General features: G+C 46.3%; 1 protein-coding gene across 4 annotated transcripts in view; it reads left to right on the top strand.

Moving 5' to 3' along the window:
• Positions 1-22,051, top strand: part of DUS2 (dihydrouridine synthase 2) — a 137,533-nt gene that overhangs the window by 30,000 nt on the left and 85,482 nt on the right. For all 4 annotated transcript variants that reach the window (XM_078606441.1, XM_078606440.1, XM_078606442.1 and 1 more), the window contains 2 exons: positions 8,394-8,454; positions 15,253-15,300. In XM_078606441.1, the coding sequence (XP_078462567.1) occupies positions 8,394-8,454; positions 15,253-15,300 (109 nt within the window). The remainder of the gene's footprint in view (positions 1-8,393; positions 8,455-15,252; positions 15,301-22,051) is intronic.

Here is a 22,051-nt window from a genome sequence, read left to right as displayed (position 1 = left end):
TCTGTGGAGCAATGGGTTAGCGTGCTGCACTATAAATCCGTCAACCTGTGTTTGACTCGCGTCCACGGCTAACTAAGATCAGTTTAACACGTAGGCTAACTAACATTGTTGACGAGAGGTATCTGAACCTATCCTGCCCAGCACCCTTCACCTATACATACTGACCAGTATGGTGAAGTATGGTCATGCGATCGTCCAGTGGATTATACAATCTTTTAATATGAGCGAAACTATGAAGCTACAGTTGGAGAGGGCATGACCATCCTCCCTTCATTCACTTCCTTTCAGATGTGTTTCGTAATGCACCTCTTATCCACAGACTGCTTTGATCTTGAGATGCAGACAAACTCATTGTAGCCCCAAAGCATTGTGGGGCTGCCAAAATGTTTCAACTTTCTCTTCTGCTTTCCTTTCATTGCCTTCTCTCGCAACATAGCCGCATCCACTTAGGGAGGGTTTTTTTTTTATTCCACACGTAAACAAAGTGCGACAGATGATGCGCGCTTATTGATGTGCGACAGAGTTTTTTTTTTTACGTGGGTTCTACAAACTATGAATGCAGTCCCCCGCTGCTCGCGCTGCTTTTACGATTCGCTTGTTTCTTTGGACACATCTCCACGATGGAATTCCAAACAAAAGTACACTCCAAAACAGGATGAAAATTATACATCCTTCATAGTGTTTCAAATTTAATACATTTCTGGCTGAAGTGTATTTTTGTTTAAGCCGAAGTAGGCGACATTTGATGGATTTCTTGAAAGTCGCTCGGTCATAGTCGGGAGGTCATTGTAAGAACAACAACAACGTCCACGATCCTCTGTTTTCCTCTTTCTTTAAAATCAACACGGCCTCTATCTGTGCGGCGCCCTCCAGATGCGGTCGCATTTGGAAACTTGTCATCATCATCAGCCATGATCTATCCACTGTTACATGAAGGAATCCCAAAGCCCTCACCATCTCTAACGCTCCCGCAATGTAAATCACCCGATATACATCCAAAATTGCGTTGCGTATCCTTCGTCTGCCGTGCGGGACGTGCAGGTTTATGTTGCAGCGTTGCCGTGCGCCGCGTCTGTCCAGGGGTACTCATTTTCGTCCGGCAGAGAATCAACCCCTCCGTTGCACAGCACAGCGAGCGCGACTCCGCCGAGGGCTGCTAGTCATTGCCGGGGGTGGTGGTGGGGGGGAAGGCGCATCGCTTCCATTTCCATTCGGCATCTCTTTACGAAAATACAAATAATCCCCGTACGAGACAAACCTTCTCCCACGGGAGGAGGCCACGACAGCCGGGGGACATTGCTGAATGCGGCGCGAATGCCGAGCGTTGCCGTTGTACGGCCGCAGGAATCATGCCAATGGGGATGCACCCGCAAGGCTTCCCAATAACGGCGCTCTCGCTGCCGGCCCGATTGCTGCCGTGGCGCCCGGTGCAATCTGTCCTATTTGTCCAGGTGCCAGTCGGCGCTTTCAAAATTGATCACGCTCCATCCCTTCCTCCGGAGCTGCTCTCCACGGGGAATGCCGTCGTGCATTTTGGTGATTTTTTTGTTCATCTCTTTTTCTTTTTTTTCCCCCGTTCCCCACACGAGCGTGTGTCCAGCGCATGGCGTGTTGTGCCGTGCCCGGGTGGTTCGCCTTAATTTTACCGATTCACCCGGCGAAGATAGCAACGGGGTATTACCGCGCGCACACACACACGCGCACACACTCGCACACATGTCATCACGGTTGCCGAGCACAGGCACCGATGGATCAAAATGCCAAGTGGCCGTCAAACAAATGGCACCGTTGAAGGTGTAGTAGATGAGAGTTGATGCATTTCTTGATTTGTGCGAGGTTGCAAGAATTTGGGAGAAGGAGCAATGGGACGGAAATCCGTGTTGAACGTGTTGATGATTAAGTTACCGTTAATTTCCTTAGGTTGGATATAATGACCCATTCGTTTCCATACATTTTTTGGATATTTTGTACTTAGCCTTTTGCAAACCAAATTGTGATTGGTGCTTTTAGTTTGGGTTAAATTGCGTAACTATGAGAGCCAAATGGTGTCGTGCACCCTCTTCCGCCAAAATTATTCTCTGGTCTGACACTGATGAGACAAGGCCATGGAGAAGGCTGTCTCTGGTGTAGGCCAATCGGTTTCAAAGACGATGCGTATGTTAAATTTCGATTTAAAGCTTTCGTGACTGCAGGGATTCATCTTCTTGGTTCTTTCGGTAAAGTCACGTAGAAGGGAAATAATAAAATAATAAAAAGAAAACATAATTATTTTACATTATTTTATTATGTTTTATTTTTTTATTATTTCCCTTCTACGTGACTTTACCGAAAGAACCAAGAAGATGCGTATGTTATCAAGAGCATGTTTGTTTGCATGTATTGACACAAGTACTGTGTGGTTATTGCAGGCTTTTGATGCCTTGCAATAGGTTTCCAATCAGTTTAGCACGTAGCTTTTCGCGACCAGTATTATCTATTCGGTGTTTGAACATCTTAACACCTACATTTTTATTTAAAGCTTTCGTGACTGCAGGGATTCATTTTCTTGGTTCTTTCGGTAAAGTCACTTAGAAGGGAAGCAATAAAATAATACAAAGATTGTTTTATATATTTATTATTTAATTGTTAAAAAAATATTGTTTTAGATTTTATTATTTTATTGTTTCCCTTCTGACTTTACCGAAAGAACCAAGAATATGAATCTTAACACCTGTTTTATTGCCAGAAAGGCTAAAGCCTATTCTTACTTTTTTAATCAATTTCAACAGAATGTGCCAATTGACGTAGCTGTGGGCGAACCGGTCTGTTGAGAGGCAATGCACGGACTGGATGCGAGGTTTCGCTGGAAATTGCATCCAGCTTCTTCATCAGGCGACCACCTGAGCCTGCTTGGCAAGTGGCGGCATCTCCCGACCCAGGCCTTAAAGTCGGTGCGGTGACGTCATTAGTCCCAGCAAAGCAGGGAGAACAGAAGTTACTAATAATACTCTCATTCTATAAAGCGTCATTCATGCTAATAGCATGCCATAACGCTGTACATTAATTATATATCGGGATCAAATCCCATATACAGCCACTACCAAAGCAGATGAAAACCCTACTACTGCCAGCCAGAATAAAAAATGAAAAAACAAAGTAAGAAATGGCACCAAAACCAAAAGCACAAACAACAAAGAAGTTAGTTCACTAGGTCACATCCCAATCTTCATGCTATAATATGGAGTAATCGATTTATCTCATGATTAGGTAGTATGCTGTTAACCACCATAATGTTATGTTGCCAAGTTTATGAATAATTCTAAGAAGTATTTTGTAGGTGCTAGATATACACGGATATATAAAATTAGGTCATCATTGGTTCAGCCAACCAGGTGAGCCAGAGGTCAATGTGATTAAATGAAAATTTAATTTGAAGCATCAATTATGTCACAATTTATTAGTGCGCTATTAAACACGCGAATGTTCTCATGATGTTAAGGTTATTAACGTCAGAATGGTTATATTAATGTTGCCGGAAGCCGTATATAATCTCACAGGTTAAATTTAATATTCGACTTATTTCTTACCAATTTGTTTTCAAGCCTCAATCAAAAGATTAATCTGCAGCTCTTGCTTTTAATATTGAGAACATATCTTTGAATGTCACTGTAAATAGCGTATCTCTTTGACATATTACTCCAATGTTTTGTATTCAAAACGGGCATCGTGGAATTTGATATTCACTTGTTTGTTCCATATTCTTATGGATAGCTTGTGTGTGCTCAATGGTAGAAACATATTTGATAAATCCAGTCTTCCACTGGTGTTGGCTGGTCGCCACGTTGTCAGTTATTTTGCTCTCCGTGGCCCTTTGTGTACAATTGAAATACTTTGATGAGGCTGGTGGCAGTTAAAATTCTTTTTCACAAACAAAGTTTTCCTTAAATTTCGATTTAAAGCTTTCGTGACTGCAGGGATTCATCTTCTTGGTTCTTTCGGTAAAGTCACGTAGAAGGGAAGTAAAAAAAAAAAGTTTTCCTTTTCAAACAGAATAATTATTGAGGCATTATTCCACACTCTTTGGTTCTTTCGGTAAAGTCATGTAGGTATAAAATAAAATAAATTAAATCACGACGTTTCGTGAGACGTCGTGATTTCACACACCTTAGCAGATGCTTCCACAGAATACTTTTTTGCTCTTGATAAATGCATCTGTCCGGATGCTTGCAGCCTCTTGATGCCATCTCAGAAAAACGCAGATATGTATCCACTTAGGCAGCTGGAACTAAACTGAACCGGTGGGCTTAAGGCCCCTGTATTTATACTACTACTTATATTACTGGAAAGTTCTAGAAGTTACTCCAGTTTCCTCTGCACTGAATCTATCTGGAATGTTCTGCAAAATAGGTAAATTTCTAAATATCACTGTCCTGGTCACAAAAGCAAAGTTTGTGGGGAATAATAGGAATTTTTTGTACTTTTGAGGCATAAGCAATGACGAAATAACACTTACTAACCAGGAATAAAATAATTATTGTTACACAGTGTTATGTGGCGGGGTAGGGGGGCAAATCTCAATCCCATGCAGACAGAACAGATGATATTAGTCCACATTTGCTCTCCCGCCTCCTGCTGTGACACCTCAATACCCACGGGAAGGGAGGGCGGCAACATTTGTAAATATAAATGTCGTTAAACCCGCCACCACCCGTAACAAATTGGCATGTTTTCGTTACGTGACAAACCTCACTAATTGGCTGTGTTGATTGGTGCCAAGTTTAACGATACATTTCATATTGGTCGCGAAAGCCTACGAGTTAAACTGGCAAAATTTATATTTCCATTATTGCTGGAATGCTGGCTACGTGCATAGCCACCGCCGCCCAATTTTATCACTCAACTTATTATTTTTTTCGACATGCCTTTTGTGGTGTCAGATAACGCATTCTTCTCTTGTTAACTTTGCTCCCCATTTTCACGAAGCGGTTCATTACATTGTAATTTTATTATTTCACAAGGTGAAACATATATCCATAGAAACCACTTGGCTTCCTTATAACACTGCCTTATAATTTGTTCTTAACCTTGTTCTTTTTTTTGGCTACGAGGAAGCCCAATTTGCATTGCCCCAGCCTGCATTTACTGCTTGCGTTGAAATTCCTCTGGGGGCAGAGACGCCTTTGACAATCTGGGATTTGTCCATGACAATCGAGTCAATTTCATTTCAGACGTCTCCATTTGGGCTGTACGTTCTTTGCCTCGACTCTCTTTTTGCAACAGGTGTTCATTATCTTGTCCCTGCTGCCTGCCGACTCAGAGACTTCTGTGATCCTTCGTTCTTTACTTTGCCCAAATGTACAAATCATACGCTCATCTCTGCACCTTTCACCTCCAATTCCGTCGAATTCCTCCGTTGCGGCGCCGCGTTGTGTTTTGCGATCGTTCAGAAGTCGGTTCATTTCCTGAAGGCATTCGGCCACCTCATTGCGTCGTCACGGCTCGCTGTTGGAGCGCACGTTTGAATTATGGTCGGTGCGGGTTGCTGAAGGGGAGCTCAGTGGTTTAGATATCACGACCCACTGATGTTAACCACAGACGGTAATACAACTCAGATCCGCGGCAGTCCACGGCACAATGCGCTAACCACACACAAAGCAGTAACACACATGCATTTACAGCTAGCCACCTTGGCTCTGTGCAAATAACAATCATTATTATTACGTACCTTCCCCCCCCCCCCCCCCCACAATTTGAATAAGAATTATGGGCACATTTGCTTGCTGCTTCTTCTTCACCCGTGACTTTATTTGGTAAAATTGGAGTACCTTCCCCCCCCCCCCCCCACAATTTGAATAAGAATTATGGGCACATTTGCTTGCTGCTTCTTCTTCACCCGTGACTTTATTTGGTAAAATTGGAGATTGTGGCGTGTGTGTTGAGCGACGCATACCACAGCGCGGCCGGCGCTACGTGGGAGCGATGCAGACCATCGTTTTGTCATCCCTCCCCCTGCTGATCGATGGCCTGGCCACCGCGCCTATTGTGCGCGCAGTTTTGACATTTGATGCGTATCGATTGCTTTCTCACGGCCCCCCTCCGGACGGAACACGGAGAGGGTTGGGACACGGAGAGGGTTGGGACACGGAGAGGGTTGGGACACGGAGAGGGTTGGGACACGGAGAGGGTTGGGACACGGAGAGGGTTGGGACACGGAGAGGGTTGGGACACGGAGAGGGTTGGGACACGGAGAGGGTTGGGACACGGAGAGGGTTGGGACACGGAGAGGGTTGGGACACGGAGAGGGTTGGGACACGGAGAGGGTTGGGACACGGAGAGGGTTGGGACACGGAGAGGGTTGGGACACGGAGAGGGTTGGGACACGGAGAGGGTTGGGACACGGAGAGGGTTGGGACACGGAGAGGGTTGGGACACGGAGAGGGTTGGGACACGGAGAGGGTTGGGACACGGAGAGGGTTGGGACACGGAGAGGGTTGGGACACGGAGAGGGTTGGGACACGGAGAGGGTTGGGACACGGAGAGGGTTGGGACACGGAGAGGGTTGGGACACGGAGAGGGTTGGGACACGGAGAGGGTTGGGACACGGAGAGGGTTGGGACACGGAGAGGGTTGGGACACGGAGAGGGTTGGGACACGGAGAGGGTTGGGACACGGAGAGGGTTGGGACACGGAGAGGGTTGGGACACGGAGAGGGTTGGGACACGGAGAGGGTTGGGACACGGAGAGGGTTGGGACACGGAGAGGGTTGGGACACGGAGAGGGTTGGGACACGGAGAGGGTTGGGACACGGAGAGGGTTGGGACACGGAGAGGGTTGGGACACGGAGAGGGTTGGGACACGGAGAGGGTTGGGACACGGAGAGGGCTGGGACACGGAGAGGGTTGGGACACGCCGCCCTTCCCTGCCATTCCACCCACTGCGCGTTTGGCACACCGGCGAGAATAGCCTGTGGTCATCTTAATTCCTGCGACTACCCCCCCCCCCCTTGCATAACCCCCCCCCCCCCCAAGTCTCTTAGATTTTTGGAGCAAAACCTAATGGTCCATACCACACAGAATGCACCCGATTTCGTCAGACCTCAGACGCTCGGCAGGGTTGGGCCTGGATGGGCGACCGCGGTGTACTCCAGGTTGTCATAGGCTACTGCGGGGACGTGCTTCATGTATCACAAGTTACATTTGAATGTGTAACTTTATTGGAGGACTGTGTGTCGTTGTCTTGGTGTGGTCTGGGACTGTTCTTGCTGTTGTTTTGCTGCCTTGGCTAAGCTTGGGAATTGGTGTACTTGTGCAATTTTACGAATTTATTCTTCGGGTTTGCTTTACTTTCCTATACTTTGCACTCCGATCGTGTTTTGTACCGTTTGTTGTCGTAACGTTCTGACCCACGCCCCTACTGGACATCTGTGAAAAAGAGCTTCATAGCTCATCGGATTTCTCCAGGATAAATAGTGTGATTCTGATGTACACAACGGCGAGCTGTGGAGTCTGATGGGCAAAGAAGAGGAAACCGCAACAATCCTTTCAAGAAGAAAATCTGGCAACACTTAACGTAGGCCACTTGACCAGCATCATAACTCATCCTCGTTAATAGCAAAGGACAGACGGCAGGTCTCGACAGTCCTTTGTTGTCCGATGCTTCTGTTCTCCCACGTTGATGCTGTTCACCTTCATAATCCGCACAGACCAACGTGGTGAACTGTGGTTAAACAACTGCCCCCAATACCTTACTGGAATTGGTTGGTTCTCATCCAGCAGGGGATTGACAAACGTTCACCGAAACGCCCGCTTGCTAAAAACCTCCTCCGGTGAGACGGTGCTGTGGTGTCGCTAATTTTTTCCCCTTCCCGTGGGGCAAATTGGGTCATTCAAAAATATATATTTTTTCTCTCGCTATGCCCACCTTTATGAAAACAATACTTTAAAAAAGATTTCAAAAAAGTAAAGGGGCAGCCCTGCAACTGCTTGCTCACACTGCTCTATTGCTGCCAGGATGGCCTCTAACTGGAGGAAACTACGCAATTCTGGACGGCGCGCTAGAAAGCCTCACTTGTTGGTTATTGGGCCTGCCTCTCCACACTGTCCCGACATCTCGGAAGAGGTGTTACCCATTTGTGTGGCTGGGGGGACAGCGGTGATTTGGAGTGGGTGGGGGTGGCGATTCAGAAACTCACTGCAGTTTTTTCTTCAACCGCCTCTCCGGGAGGTGGAACCGAAATGGCCACCTCCGGATTGCAAGTTTTGAGCTCGCGCGAGGCGGTACGCTGCGGCAGACTCCTCGTGGCGTTCGCTGCTCCGCGAATGTTTTCTTTTTTCTCTCCCCCACCCCTTCCCCCACCCCCCCCCCTTCGAAAAAAAAGTAATGACCTCCCGTTTTTGTCGGTTCACGTTCTTCAGGGAACACGACGTTGCTGCGATTGATGTCAACATGGGCTGCCCCAAGGAATATTCAACCAAGGTAATGGTGCTCATCATCCAAATGTCGTCGGCCATTTTAAATTACTGTATTCGTTCACGTTGTGTGCGCTGGCTTTTATATTGAATGCATTATTCATCGATTCCAGGAACACTGGGGACTGGCAAATGTGAGCTCTGTTGAATTTTCATACATTAATGGAAATACGGTCGACGGCCCTCTTGTGAATGTTATTAAACCCAATGCCGCTAATCCGGCAGGCTAGTTATGAACGTTACGATACCGTACATCATAATTCACCAAAGTGACGTTGATATCTCCCTGGAGATCCAATGAATCGTTGCGATTCTGTGTCGCGATTCAATAAATTAATCTGTTCTATTCTTTGGTTTCCCATTTTGGTGAATGTAGTGGCCACTGGTGGCTGCAGGGGTCACGTGTACCCCTTCCGTACAATGTATGTGCATCAAAAAACATTGATTATTACACGCGCTCACCATTTGATGATTGCGAAAAAATTATGTAAGAAATTAAGTATTTGACGTGGGTTTTTAGCGGTTTTGTTCTCACAATGTGATAAGGGGAAATGGGTGGTTCAGCCTGTGTTATTGATAGTCCTTAGGCAGTGGTGCATACTTCTTTACAACAAACACTTAACACCAAGCAAGGCAGCCACTTTAAAGCTCCAACATGCTGTAGCAAAAATTAAACACCCACTTTAAGCCACGTTAAGTCGGTAATGCTTCGTCGTCATTCACTGTTAGCATTGTGGTGGTGGGGTGGAGGGTGTTACTGGTGGGGGGGTGCGGGGGAGTGAAATTGTTAATGTAGTAGTTCCTCGGTTAACGTTTTTAATCCGTTCCACGAAAACTACTGTTAACCGAAATAACTGTTAATCGAATATATAAAAATCACTGAGTCTGCAAGTGAGAGGCTGTTTCCGCTGCCAAAAGATAAAGCGCAATGCTAAACAAAGCCAGTGGAGGTCTAAACACACATAAATGGGCGTCGCTGATTGGTCGAGGGAATGGCTCGGCTCACTTTCGAGCGCTGCGATTGGCCGAAATTTCCGGCCGCGTGCATATAACGTCCACGTACCGTTACAAATATTTTAACTTTAGTCGAAGCCATGGGAATCCGATGGGAGGCGAAACGTTTACCGAAAAACCGTTCACCGATGTCACGGTTAACCGAGGAACCTACTGTATAGGAAACTCGATCTCCCTTACAGCATTTGGTTTGGGTAAGAGGTAAAAACAACAAGAGTCTTGTAGCTTATAAGGGTGCACACATGTATTTTGGTGGAAATTACGCATGTCCATGGCAGGTAAGAGTCAACACAAGGGGAAATACACTGTTGACCTACCAAGCAGTGCTCCTTGAGTGGTGGTCGTGTCACTCAGGGGGGTTATGGGATTAGAGGACATTGACGAGGGTTTGAACTGGCAGGCTTTGAGCTCAGTGCTCTACAAAGATAACTGTCTGGAGGATGATGCAAGTCTAGTCAAAATGATTTCGTGCTCAAAGGGACTTTGATGTAAGAGTACATTGTTAATGATGGCAGAAATTCGATTCGTGTGCAGTATATATAGTGTCCATAAAAGTATCGTCGTCAGAATTATGATGAGGCATCAGTCTGAAGCGCATTGGTTGAATTGTTGGCGGCGTATTCCTGTCCTTCCCCCGCACCTCCGATGAGCAGGGTTGGCCACGTACGATGCGAAAAAAGAAGTTCAGCATACATACATACATGTGTAGAGGAGTAGTATGACGACGTGACGTCATGAGCGCTGTGAGGCGCGATGACGTCATGTCACTTACGTGGGACCCCGTGACGAAAGCGGGGTCGTTGTGGGAGCCTGGGATGGAGAGCGTCTGAAGGAGGTCTCTCCGGCTCGTGACCGGACGGTGTTGGCTGATCTCCCCGTCCGGGTTCTACGAGTAGGAGAGCCGAAGATATAACCAGGGCTAGGGCTCAGAGAAGTCTGCAATAGCCGGCGAAGATTACGTGGGGTGCTGCTCTCCTCGGTCGGGCGGTGTTGGATGAGGCCCCGTCCCCACTCGAGTGAGAGAGCCCAAGAGATAGCCCAGGCTAGCAGTAGATAAAGCCTGAGGTCCGCGTGAAGGACCGAGTGTAGGGGACACCTACCTCTGGTGTGTTTGTTACCCGTGTTCATAAACCGTCTCAAGCCCTTACTAAGAGTTCAGTCTACGAGTCGTCCTGCACCACACAACACATGCATACTCCCCGAAAAGCTACAGTGATGTTCAACAGCACACAGCAGAAGCATTCAACACGACCACCCCAGAGGGATTGGCAAACCACCTGGGGGAGGCGTTTCTCGATACGGGTGTTTGTTCCGCCGACAACAGAGCACATGTTGGAGGCACGGGAACTCGGGGCGATAAATCTTCTTACGAATGCCCGGGGGGGTGGGGGGTGGGGCAGACGTGCGGTCAAAATGACAGAGGGGGATGTTCACTTCTTGAGAAAGCTTGAAACTTGTCTTGCAGGGGTTTTAAGACGTGCCGGTTTTAAAGATTAAGTGAAGCAGGTTTTGAAAGTGAAGTTTCCTGCTTAAAGTTGTCCGTGATTTTTTTTTATTATCATGTTTGGAAGTTTTTTTTTCAGAATCACTATTTTTAAAACGAAATTATATAATTTGCACGATGTAATCCATTTTACATGAAGGTGTTCCAAAATACTTTTGTTTTACCAGCTTGCTTTATATTTCGCATATCGTAAATCGCACATTCATATTAAAGAGCGCCTCTCTCAGAAATTAAACAAATGACTTGGTGATGCTGCTGCGTTGGCAGTGGTGCACAAGCACAGCTAACAACAACACTCAACACACTCGTCAACAGCACTGTGGCCTTAAAATAAAAAAATATATAAAATTGGCAACGTTTCATGCAGTGGCCTTACTTCCGATCACATCTCACGAGTGTGTTGAGTGTTTTCTTGTTGTTATATCTCAAATACATTGTTGGTTATGATAAGATAATTACTTAACCTTAGAAAAAACTGCTCCTAAAGCTACGTAACTAATTTACGTGTGATTAATTTTTTGGAACTTTGTGACGTATTGCAGCGTGTTCTAACCTTATAGAGACCTTGTGGATGCGAGGAACACAAATTTAAGAAGCTAAAAAAATGCTCAAGATAATTAAACTTGCATTTTCTCTATCGGAAACCAGCTGTAAAACAGACATACTGCTCGTTGCATGTTCTCTGCCTTGTAGATCCAGGCAAGGGCAGACATTTATATCATCCAAAAATCTGGAGGACATGAGCTGAAAATATCAAGGAGTTAAAAGACTTTGATACTCAGCCATAATGTATATATATGTCAAGTTTAGATGATGAATGTAAAATTTAAGGAATTCTTAGACAACATAATGCCAAGTGGTGCAAATGTTAGATTTTGGCCAGCAAGTTTGAAGTCTACTGGTATAAGAATTGATAAAGTACACCAGGAATACTTTCAACCTTTTCCCATTTCGATGACATATGTGTATGTCATCAGTTTTTAATTCAATTCCGGAAAAAATGCGAAAGTAAAATAACTTTATATTCTTGGTTCTTTCGGTAAAGTCACGTAGAAGGGAAATAATAAAATAATAAAAATATTTAACAATATAATTCTCACGATGTTTCGACTGCAACACAAGCAATCATCATCAGTTGTGAAATCCACAGCAAGAAAATGAGAAAAAAGTGGCGTTTTTTTTTTCTTTACGTCAGCACCACGGACAGCGATTTGGCAGTTGGTCAGATGGACGAGTCCATGTATGTTTGGAAATCGCTGTCCGTGGTGCTGAAGTTAAGAAAAAACCGCCACTTTTTTCAAATTTTCTTGCTGTGGATTTCACACCTGATGATGATTGCTTGTGTTGTAGTAGAAACGTCGTGAGAATTTTATTGTTTAATATTTGTATTATTGTATTATTTCCCTTCTAAGTGACTTTACCGAAAGAACCAATAATATGAATCCCTGTAGTCACGAAAGCTTTAAATCAAAATATAATAACTTTATCGGTACCGAGGCTCCCACAAGGCCATGCAGGAGTGCATGTAGCACAGTTTGGTGCCAGCTATCACAGATTGCAGTCGTGTCGCTGCAGTTCTCTGCGGTGAGTACAATATCTTTAAAAACAACGGTGCTATGCCTCTCTTAATTGAATTAACGCTGAACGCTGGCTCACTCCGAGATTCAGCGGTGAACAGGACACGCCCTACAACTTGCAGACGTCTCGGAACAGCAAACGATGAAGCAGTTTCTCTTCTCTCCCGGTGAACTATGGCAACAGAGATAACAAATATATGCAAAAACGGTCTTTCTTTCGTGGCATTATAGTACGACGTGCTTTTTACGAAGCAGTGCATAGAAAATGGCCCCAGAAGTGAATTACAAAAATCAAAACTGATGGATGAGCTTTTTTACCATGGTCAGGCTCGGCTCGTGATCAGCTGTGCTGCGAGATGACAGTGTTTTGCTCGAAGCGTGCTGACGGGAGCTGGGAGACTGGGAAGTTTTCAGATCTTGCATGTTCATCTCAGGGTGTCAAGGCTCTCGATTGCGTACCTTGTAAATGTCAAGGAGGCTTGCGAGACACTCACGAGAGAGAATGTCCCGTGTGCTTTTTACGTAAAATAAAGGTACCCAACGACGTTATTTTCGAGAGTAGGCCATTCTGCGTCAACGTCATGGCCAATTTAAATGGAAAATGACCGATGATTACCCGTGGATTTTTTTATTCCCAGTAAAGACGGAACAGGGCCTCTTTTCACAAATTGTATTTACGTGCTCAAAAAAGTTACCCTGCAAGAGAATGCACATTACTCCTCTAATTGAAGACAAGTTGAAGATTATCAGTGGCTAGTACGGCGTGTACAAGACGTGCAAAATCAGTGACAGGCGTACCGAAAGTGTATTTTGGCGGAATAATGTAAGCAGTGTGTAATTGGATGTCCTAAAACATCACTCATTTGATTCTGACTTGCATTGTGTTCTTTGATCAGTTGTTAAAAAAAGTGTTGAAAGATTTTATATATTTAAAAAAAGTTTTAAGTAGGGAGCAGGTGGGGGTGGGAGTGGCGGTGCAGTGCTTGGGTGGGGGCGGTGGCGCTGTGGTTAGCACGCTGCGCTACGAACCCTGTGACCCGAGTTCAAATTTCCGCTCATGGCCATCACCAGTGGCGATTATCTCAACCGGTCCTGGGCCTCCCCTAGGTCGACTCAGCCTCAAATGAAACAAAGGCGGCCGGACGTGGTGCTGGCCGCCCAAACCCTTCGTGTGCCATGCCGTAGGCGCTCGCTAACAGCACTTACCCCAACAGTCTGTTAAGGCTATAAGTGCGAGCTTTGTCTTTTGCAGTGCTTGGTGCACTGCGCTATGAGCCCATCAAACTGAAGATGTTTCCTGGCCACCAGTTAACATCACTGGCGAGGGATATCTGAACAGGTCCTGGTCCCTTCCTGTCCACCAACCCACACTACCAGCATGTGGACGTGTGCTTAAACCAGCCCCAAAGACTGAGCCTGCATGTGGAGGCCTTAATTGAGCAGTTGATTGGCAAAGACATAGAGATTATTGTTCATATTATAATTAAGATCACCCGTGTAGCCTTAACAGGCTGTTGGGGCAAGTGCTGTTAGCGAGCACCTATAAAGGCCGGAACGGTACACGAGGGGGTGGGTGGCCAGCACCACGCCCGACCGCCTTTGTCTCCCGAGTAGCGATGTTTACACACCGCACCAGGTACTCATTTGAGGCTGAGTCGACCTAGGGGAGGCCCTGGACCGGTTCAGATAATCGTCACTGTTGTTGGCCGTGAGCAGGAATCGAACCCGGGTCACCAGGTTCATAGCGCAGTGTAGCGCTGACCGCTACACTACACACACTCACAGGCAGTTGAGCAGCACATTATTCGCTACTCAGCCTGGAGTTCACAGATCAATTCCCACCACAGCCCCGGTACTTTTGATAGGCCTGACTAAAGTGCCTACAATAGCTGAATCTCGGGTTGCTTGTATATTTAATGCAAAGTCTGTATTTTATCTTAATGGGCCTGTCGCCTGGTTATAAATGCCACAGTTTATTTTAGAGTCGTCGTATTAGAGATTTAATTGAAATATAAATGCAATTTTCTTTACAAAATAGCCTCATGATGGTATGTTAGGAGATGACGATTATTTTTGTGTTATTTGACAATGTTATTTTCAAACATGTCTCTCACCCTTCGTAAATATATCACTTGTAAGCAGGGTTAATGTCAATAATTGACGTAGCTTGTGTGCAAAATGGCTTTGTATCTGAGCCACTGGTGAATTGTCACCAATGTAGGGCAAGCTTTGCTTGGCACTTTCATTTTCCAAAATGTAATTGAAACCAAAGTTGAGCAGCACCGAAAAGAAAATGCACATTCAATTTTCTCCACGTCGCTCAGTGACCCATATGCTTAAGCCCATTAATATTTTGATCGGCTGAAGAAACACGGGCACTGCATCCCATTACGTCCCAGTGCACCCTTAACTAACGTTATACCCAGGATAACATTCGACCGAGAGTCCGGCATATCAGCAGAGTTCAGACAGGTTTGCCACGTGTGCCGTCAGCTTCGTATCGGCTCACGAAGGTCGCCTGATAAATGTCATGGTTTTGGAACTTGCCACGCATGTGCTCCGCGGGGTTGATTGAGGAGCAGACCTAACCTTTGCCGAGCATGAAACCGGTGGGCTCTTCGCACTTAAGTCAATTAGGTGCGACGTTCGCTCTCGGCACTCTTAACGCCGTGTCTCTCCCCTCTTTGTTTTCCTCCTCCTCCTTGTGCAGGGAGGAATGGGTGCTGCCCTCCTTTCGGACCCGGAGAAAATCGAGGAGGTGAGTTGCTCATTGCGTGACCTCGCCGCCTCTCATGCACGCCGAGACGGCCGCTGCGTGCTCTGAGATTGCCGTCAGCGAATCAAGGGAGGAGAGGGAGTGGGGGGGGCTTCTGTTGTAAAGGTTGTGACATATCTGACCCACAACTGATAAGCTTTCCTCTCCGCGTGACCCTGGCTTGACAGCGTGATTATTAGCATTTTTTCTTTTCAAACGTAGCGCACGCGTAACAAAAATATCACGATGCAAACTGCATGCGATTCAGTTTGCGTTGGCCCCGCAACAGCAAGGTGAAGCTTTGTGGGGAACCTTGAAGCAACATCAGCTTAAGGCGAGGGTGAACCCCAAAAAACGCCGTTGAGCTTCCACATCATCAGCGTTTCTAGGTAGATCACGTCCCGGTCGCTACGGGAGGGCGACCTCCAGTACCCATACTCAATGTCCACTTGCGCGTTTCGTATCCCGATGTTCCCCACTCTTCAATGGGACATCATTAATAAGCAGTGCTTATAGACATACACCGATTGCACACACCTGCCGTGTTTTTATATTTGCCTGCGTGCGGCGGATTTCATTTAGAATTTTTTTTAGAAGAAAATGTTTTTGAAGGATGTTTCCGAGCAAACGGCTCTTACATTTTTTTCCCGTGCGGAAACATCAAAGCCGCCCGTGCTGCCATTGTCCAGCGGAAAGGAGACGCCGCTCGTTCTTGTGCCGTGTCTGTACCCCCCCCCCCCCTCCGTGTTGGGCTTCACCAGACATCCGTCGTCGCCTAGACTCGCGCCGCAGCCGGGAACATTTGATGAACGTGTTAACTGGACTATTTACATATACGCCTAACCACCCCCCCCCCCCCCCGTTTTTTGCACGGTGCATAATTTCGGTTTTCAAAAAAAGGGCCCGACGTATGAGAACACTTCCCACGGCCTTGTGTGCAATGCAGCGCATTTCCTTTGTGCTCGCATCAGGTTTGTACTTAAGCGTTTTGATTGACAGCGTAATTATGGGCGGTTACTCTTCACGTTTTGCCATTCATCTCCATTAGATGCGATAATTTGTACGTGTGTGACCTGATGATTCTGAGATGAAAATACCAGCCCAACCTTTTGTTGGATGTATGAGTACAATTACTCTGACTGACGGAAGGAACTGCCCGTTCCTTTGCTTTGGTGTGGCACGTGCGGCCCATATTCGATTTGGAGGCTGACAAAGAGATGGAGGAGTGAGATGGATTTTGTTTTTGAAACAACGGGGAAAGTTTCTGACGTCTCAAAAAATCGTGGCGGCATTTTTGGGCCCTTCTGAGATTTGCCGTTGGCATTCGGCGTGGATTTTTGGTTTTCAGATGACCTTCCCCATAGGTCGTCTCTGGGCGAGCGAGTGCACGGCACGTCACGGCGGTCTGCTAGGTCATGGCAGGCCCCTCGCTCGCAGAGGTAGACAAAGCGCTTAGCCTTCGGCCCCACGACCTCTCCTGTCGTTTGATGCAAGTCCCAAGTTTTTATTTCGTTTCACCAGAAAGTGACCTGCGCTAACGGCAACAAAAAAGACACGAGCAAAAAGATAAAATAACGTGCGGCAATGTGGCAAAAGAGGAATCGGTAAAAAAAATAACTTGTTCACGTGGGAAATTGAAACTATTGCACGAACGTGAATCAGTGTTGAGTAATAAATTACCTGCCCTGTAAGCCGGCTCAGGAACATTATTTCAGAATGGTCATAGCAGAATTACAATTTTATTTACAAAAATATTAAGTATACGAGTCCGCCTACGACCAGATCGCCTCGAATCGCCTGATCTCGTCAGATCCTAAAGAAAGCTTTGGCCAGGTGCGGTCCCCTGGAGAGGAGCTCTTCATAGTGGTGTGAGCACGAAATCTCAGGTCTGCACCTTCTCTGTTCAACTGACAGAAGTAAAGGAAAGGGCTGGTGGGGTTGGAAGCACGGTGAATGTTTTGCTTGCGACGTAACGTGTCGGCCTTTATAATGACATCTTCGCCGAACGTAAATAAATGAAAGTTTAATCGCCACTCACTCCGGCTGCGTGTTATGAAACGCTGAATTACGTTGCAGGGTGCTGTGATGTTTCGTAGGTACAGTAGTCCCCCGGTTAATGTTTTTAATTCGTACCACGAAATCTACTGTAAACCGATATAACTGTTAATTGATTTCACTTGTAAGTTAATAAATACGTAAAATCACTAAGTCTGCAAGAGAGAGCTGTTTCTACTGCTAAAACGGAAAACGCAATGTTAAACAAAGCCAGTCGAGGTGTAAACGCTCATAAATGTGCGTCGCTGATTGGCTGAGGGCACGGCTCAGCCCCACTTACGAGTGCTCGGATTGGCCGAAATTGGCGCTCGCGTGAATAACGTAAACGTACCGTGAACCAAAATGTTAACGTGAGTCCAAACCATGGGGTCTTATGGGAGGCGAAACGTTAACCGATAAAAAACGATAGTCACTGTTAACCGAGGGACGAATGTATGTTGAACTTCTTTCGCACCGTACGTAGTCAACCGTACTAATCGGAGGTGCGTTACAGCATGCCCCAGGGAACTCTGGAATGTGCCTCCCTCGTTGCTGCTGCTGCTGCACATGGCTTTCACGACAAATACAATTACGTCCCAACTTAAATCGTGCTATGATTCTCGTATTCTCACAGTGTCAAGACCCCTTGACATGTAAAACGAACGCTAATGTGGTTGTTTTTTTTTGCTTGTAGATTTTTTTTGTACTCCTTTGCTGTTAATGCAACCAGTTGAAAAATGCTGTTGTCATTGCTGTGATTAAAGTAAAGCTCGTATGTCCAGTTATATATATGAGAAATGGAGATGTCTACCAATTAATGATCAGTTCCATGAACTCGACTAATCATGTAAAAAAGAAGTCACCTCATTGCATGTCTGTCGCTGGTTGGCGGAGTGATGGTCGGGACTTGGTGATGTCATCAGCATGACCAGCCACATCATGCGGGGCGTGGCTTCGTCGGGGGTTTCCTGCCTTCAGTTGGCAGGATGTTGGGGCGACTGACACTTTTTAAAGGAGTCTGAGTAACCAGATGCGATAAAGGTAATCGATTGCAATCGTGAGTCGATTGGTTAACTTAATCGACTTATTGTCCCAGCTCTAGACTAAAGGCACTCACGCGGTTGAAGAAAGTCCTGTATGTCAGACGAAACAAAATTCCTTCTCAGCTCGTCGTCCCTTTCCCACTCTTTCCCCTTTGCAGCGTTGATAATAAAATTAACTTCCCCGACTTGGCAGGAGGACTTTCTTTTCTCTACCTCGGCAAGCATGGATTGTCACAAACGTCGATTGTGTGTTGAAAAATTCAGAGGTGTGCCGACTTCCCCTGATTGATGCCAGCTCATAAAGAACAGGAGGGGGTCGAGCGATGGTGATTTGCACGAGCGTCCCCTCTCGTTTGGAATGTCCCCGTGTGCGTGTTAAATGGCACGTAATTCGCGAGACAAATTGTGTGATTACGACAAGCAAAAGGCCGTGCACCGTAGGTTGTTAAAACCCTTTTTTCTACGCGCACCACCGTTCGGGCCAGCTTTTTAATTGCAAATTACGGCGTGCAATCGAGAAAAGCAGCAGCACCGTGGATGGCGGCACTGTAGACAATTAATATGCAAATATATCAGACGATGCCGCTTGTCGCAGAGCTCCACGGCCGTCGCCCGCCGGCTGTGGGGCTCTGCGTCTTCGCCAGGCCTCAGCGAGGCCTCGGCGTCGCCCGGCGGGAAGGACGCCATGACGATACCTCGCTGCTGACCTCGTCAAAGGAACATAAACCGTCGTCGTGCCAACTCCGGTCAACCTCGCGGCAGCAGCAGCTTTTGGCTGGCCATCGAACGAAGACGGTCACCGCATCGCGCACACGCTCAGATGCGCTTCTGCAGTTCCGTGGAACCGTCCGATATTAGGAAGCCACTGGAGCAATGCACGTTTAAATCCACGTAGATGGAAAACTCAATTTATTTTCACTGCTTTTTGTGTTTAGTTTGTCCTTCCCCTGGCACCTTCGATTAGCACGGTTGCCTACGTACGGTGCGAAAGAAGTTCAACATAGACATGTGTACAATCGGGAAAAAGCAACGTTTCTCCCTACTGCAAAATGACTGCAGAATAGGTGACACGCAGCGGCTTCATGACAGCCTTGTGCTAATAAAAACGGTGCACATACCGCGCGTGAGAATGATAATGTCCTTGGCAAATACAAAATGTGTTCCTCACTCTGTGTTTTTGACCGTCTCCCTGTGGATGATCACGGTTGTGAAGGCGGTCAGCACATTCGTGCGTTTCCTACTTTGCTTCCTTTGAAGCCTCCAATTGGCTATATTGAAAGAGGATGCATTGATGTCAGATCCCTTGAGAGCTATGCATGATCAACCTCATTAATCCTAATGCACTTTTGTATTGCTCGTGACACATTTTTTTCCCTCTGACTAAGCAGCGTGGTGTAATTTTGCCTCGAGAGATGCAGATGGACTTTTTTAGAACGTAGGGTGTTGTGGAAGATATCAGTGTTGAATTATTGGGGGTTTTTTCTATTAACTAATTGTCGTACAAGCTGTTCAGATGTGCCATGCTCACCTTTAAACCCAGATGCTGCCCCTCTTGCATACAAGTGGTTTCACTGTTACAGCGCCACTATAGATGCTACGAGTTTTGTACATATTATACCGTTAAACAATGCAGGTTGGACTCGCGATCTGTACGAGTGTGATGAGAGATGGCGGTAGCTTGGAGGGGAACCCTTCATCCAGGAGTTGATTGACCTTGGCTGAAGATGACCTGATGATGATGATCAACCTCCCCCTGGCGATTCAATGAATTGTGGAGATTAACGGACACAATTTGATATAATAATCTGTTATTTTTGTTGAGCTTCGTGGCGAATGTAGCCAGCAGCCTTCATCGTTGGCCAATACACCGACCAGGTCACTTGGGCTTCACCACGCTGGCCAGTGCGGTTTTGGTGCAGGGAGTGGCCCAGTACTTGTTCAGATGTCATTCTTTAGCCGTGGGTCAGGAATCCAACTCGGGTTGCGGGGGGGGGGGTTATAGCCCAGCGCAAGAACCACTTCACCGTCGCTGCACCCCTCCTCTCTGACCCCGTTAAGCATTGCGAACGAAGGTTCGGGTTGTCAAACGCCTCTTTACAATTGAAGCGAGAACCCTGGAGATAGTACCCGGTTTAAATTTGTTATAAATAGTCATGACCTTCAAGTACAACGTTTTTTTTAAACAGAGGACGAAGGAAATACAACTAAACTTTTTACAATTGTTTTACCAGGTAAGGCCCACTGAGCTTCATGGCTCTTTTTCAAAAGCGACCTGGCCACAAAAATGAAAGCCCAACGAAGTGGCTTATCGTCACGCGGAAATGTTTAACAGCCAAATACTCTAAACGCATGTTTCTAAATGTGTAGGGAAAAACTGGAGGACCCGCAGAAAAATCCACGCGACCACGGGGAGAGACATACGAACGCCATATATACAACAGGCGTCAGGGTGGAGATCGAACCCACGACCTCCTGTATACCAGGCGAGGTAGTTCACATCTTGCCACCCTGAAATGAAATGGTTTGTCAAACAATAAAAGATAATTGGAGTTGTTTGAAATTTTTACAATTTACAGACCAATGTATTCTCAGGAGTTAAAGCGCATTGATTTAAAGCCCACCAACTACATCTAGCCACTCTGCACAATCTCTATATCTCACGAGCAAAAGAAAATCCATGTATAGCGATATTATACACCGAAAATATTGCAAGCATTGCTGAAGATTTTTGCTCTGTTTTTGTCCTCTTAATGTTTGCCCACGTGCTACACGGAGCCAAGCTCTTTATTCCATCCTTGAAACAGTTGTCAACAACAGAGGAAATCAAGGACTGAGCTGGGAACATTTGTCGGCTGAGGCAGCGTGCGGTGTCTGTTTAGATTTCACACCAACTAGGTCCCTTCATCTGCCGCTTGGAAGGCACCCCCCTAAAGCTGTCGGAGCAATCCTTTGCTTTATCTCGTCTCTGCCAACACACTGGCCCCCCCCCCCTCCCCCCGAGCCAGTTAGCGATCACGGGCTCCTGAAATAAGACCAAGAATTCAACAGCGAGCAATTGGTTGAAATTGCAGACGGCATTTTCTCTCCCAGCTGTTCCGTGAACCCACAAAGGAGTCTGGTTACCCGAGTCGCTTCATCGACGGCTTCTGCTGTTGTGAAGGTGGCCACTTGTTCCATGTGTCTTCTTTCATGGCAAATTTTTAAAAGAACTAAAGTGTTCATCTTCTTGGTTCTTTCGGTAAAGTCACGTAGAAGGGAAATAATAAAATAATAAAAATAAAACATCATAAAATAATTCTCACGACGTTTCGGCCACAACACAAGCAGCCGTCCTCAGGTGAAGACCAGGTCTGTCGGGGAGACATGTTTTATTTTTATTATTTTATTATTTCCCTTCTACGTGACTTTACCGAAAGAACCAAGAAGATGAATCCCTGCAGTCACGAAAGCTTTAAATAGAACTAAAGTGGTAAAGGTGCACCCCTAGCAATTGCTTGCCCGCGCAACTCCTGGCGGAAAGGGGACTCCGCTAGAGGGGAAGCCCCCTACGAAGTGTCCCTGTTGAGCGGATTTAGCCGAATATTCCACTCTGTGCAGACGTTTTGTAGGAGGTTGGGGTACCTGCGCTTTACCCTGCCACGTGCCTATCAACTTGAGCTAACTTACAAATGGATGAA

Source organism: Lampetra planeri, chromosome 26, assembly GCF_965212315.1.
Source record: "Lampetra planeri chromosome 26, kcLamPlan1.2.h2, whole genome shotgun sequence".
In the NCBI taxonomy this organism is placed as follows: domain Eukaryota; kingdom Metazoa; phylum Chordata; class Hyperoartia; order Petromyzontiformes; family Petromyzontidae; genus Lampetra; species Lampetra planeri.
This window is presented reverse-complemented; position numbering and strand designations above follow the sequence as displayed.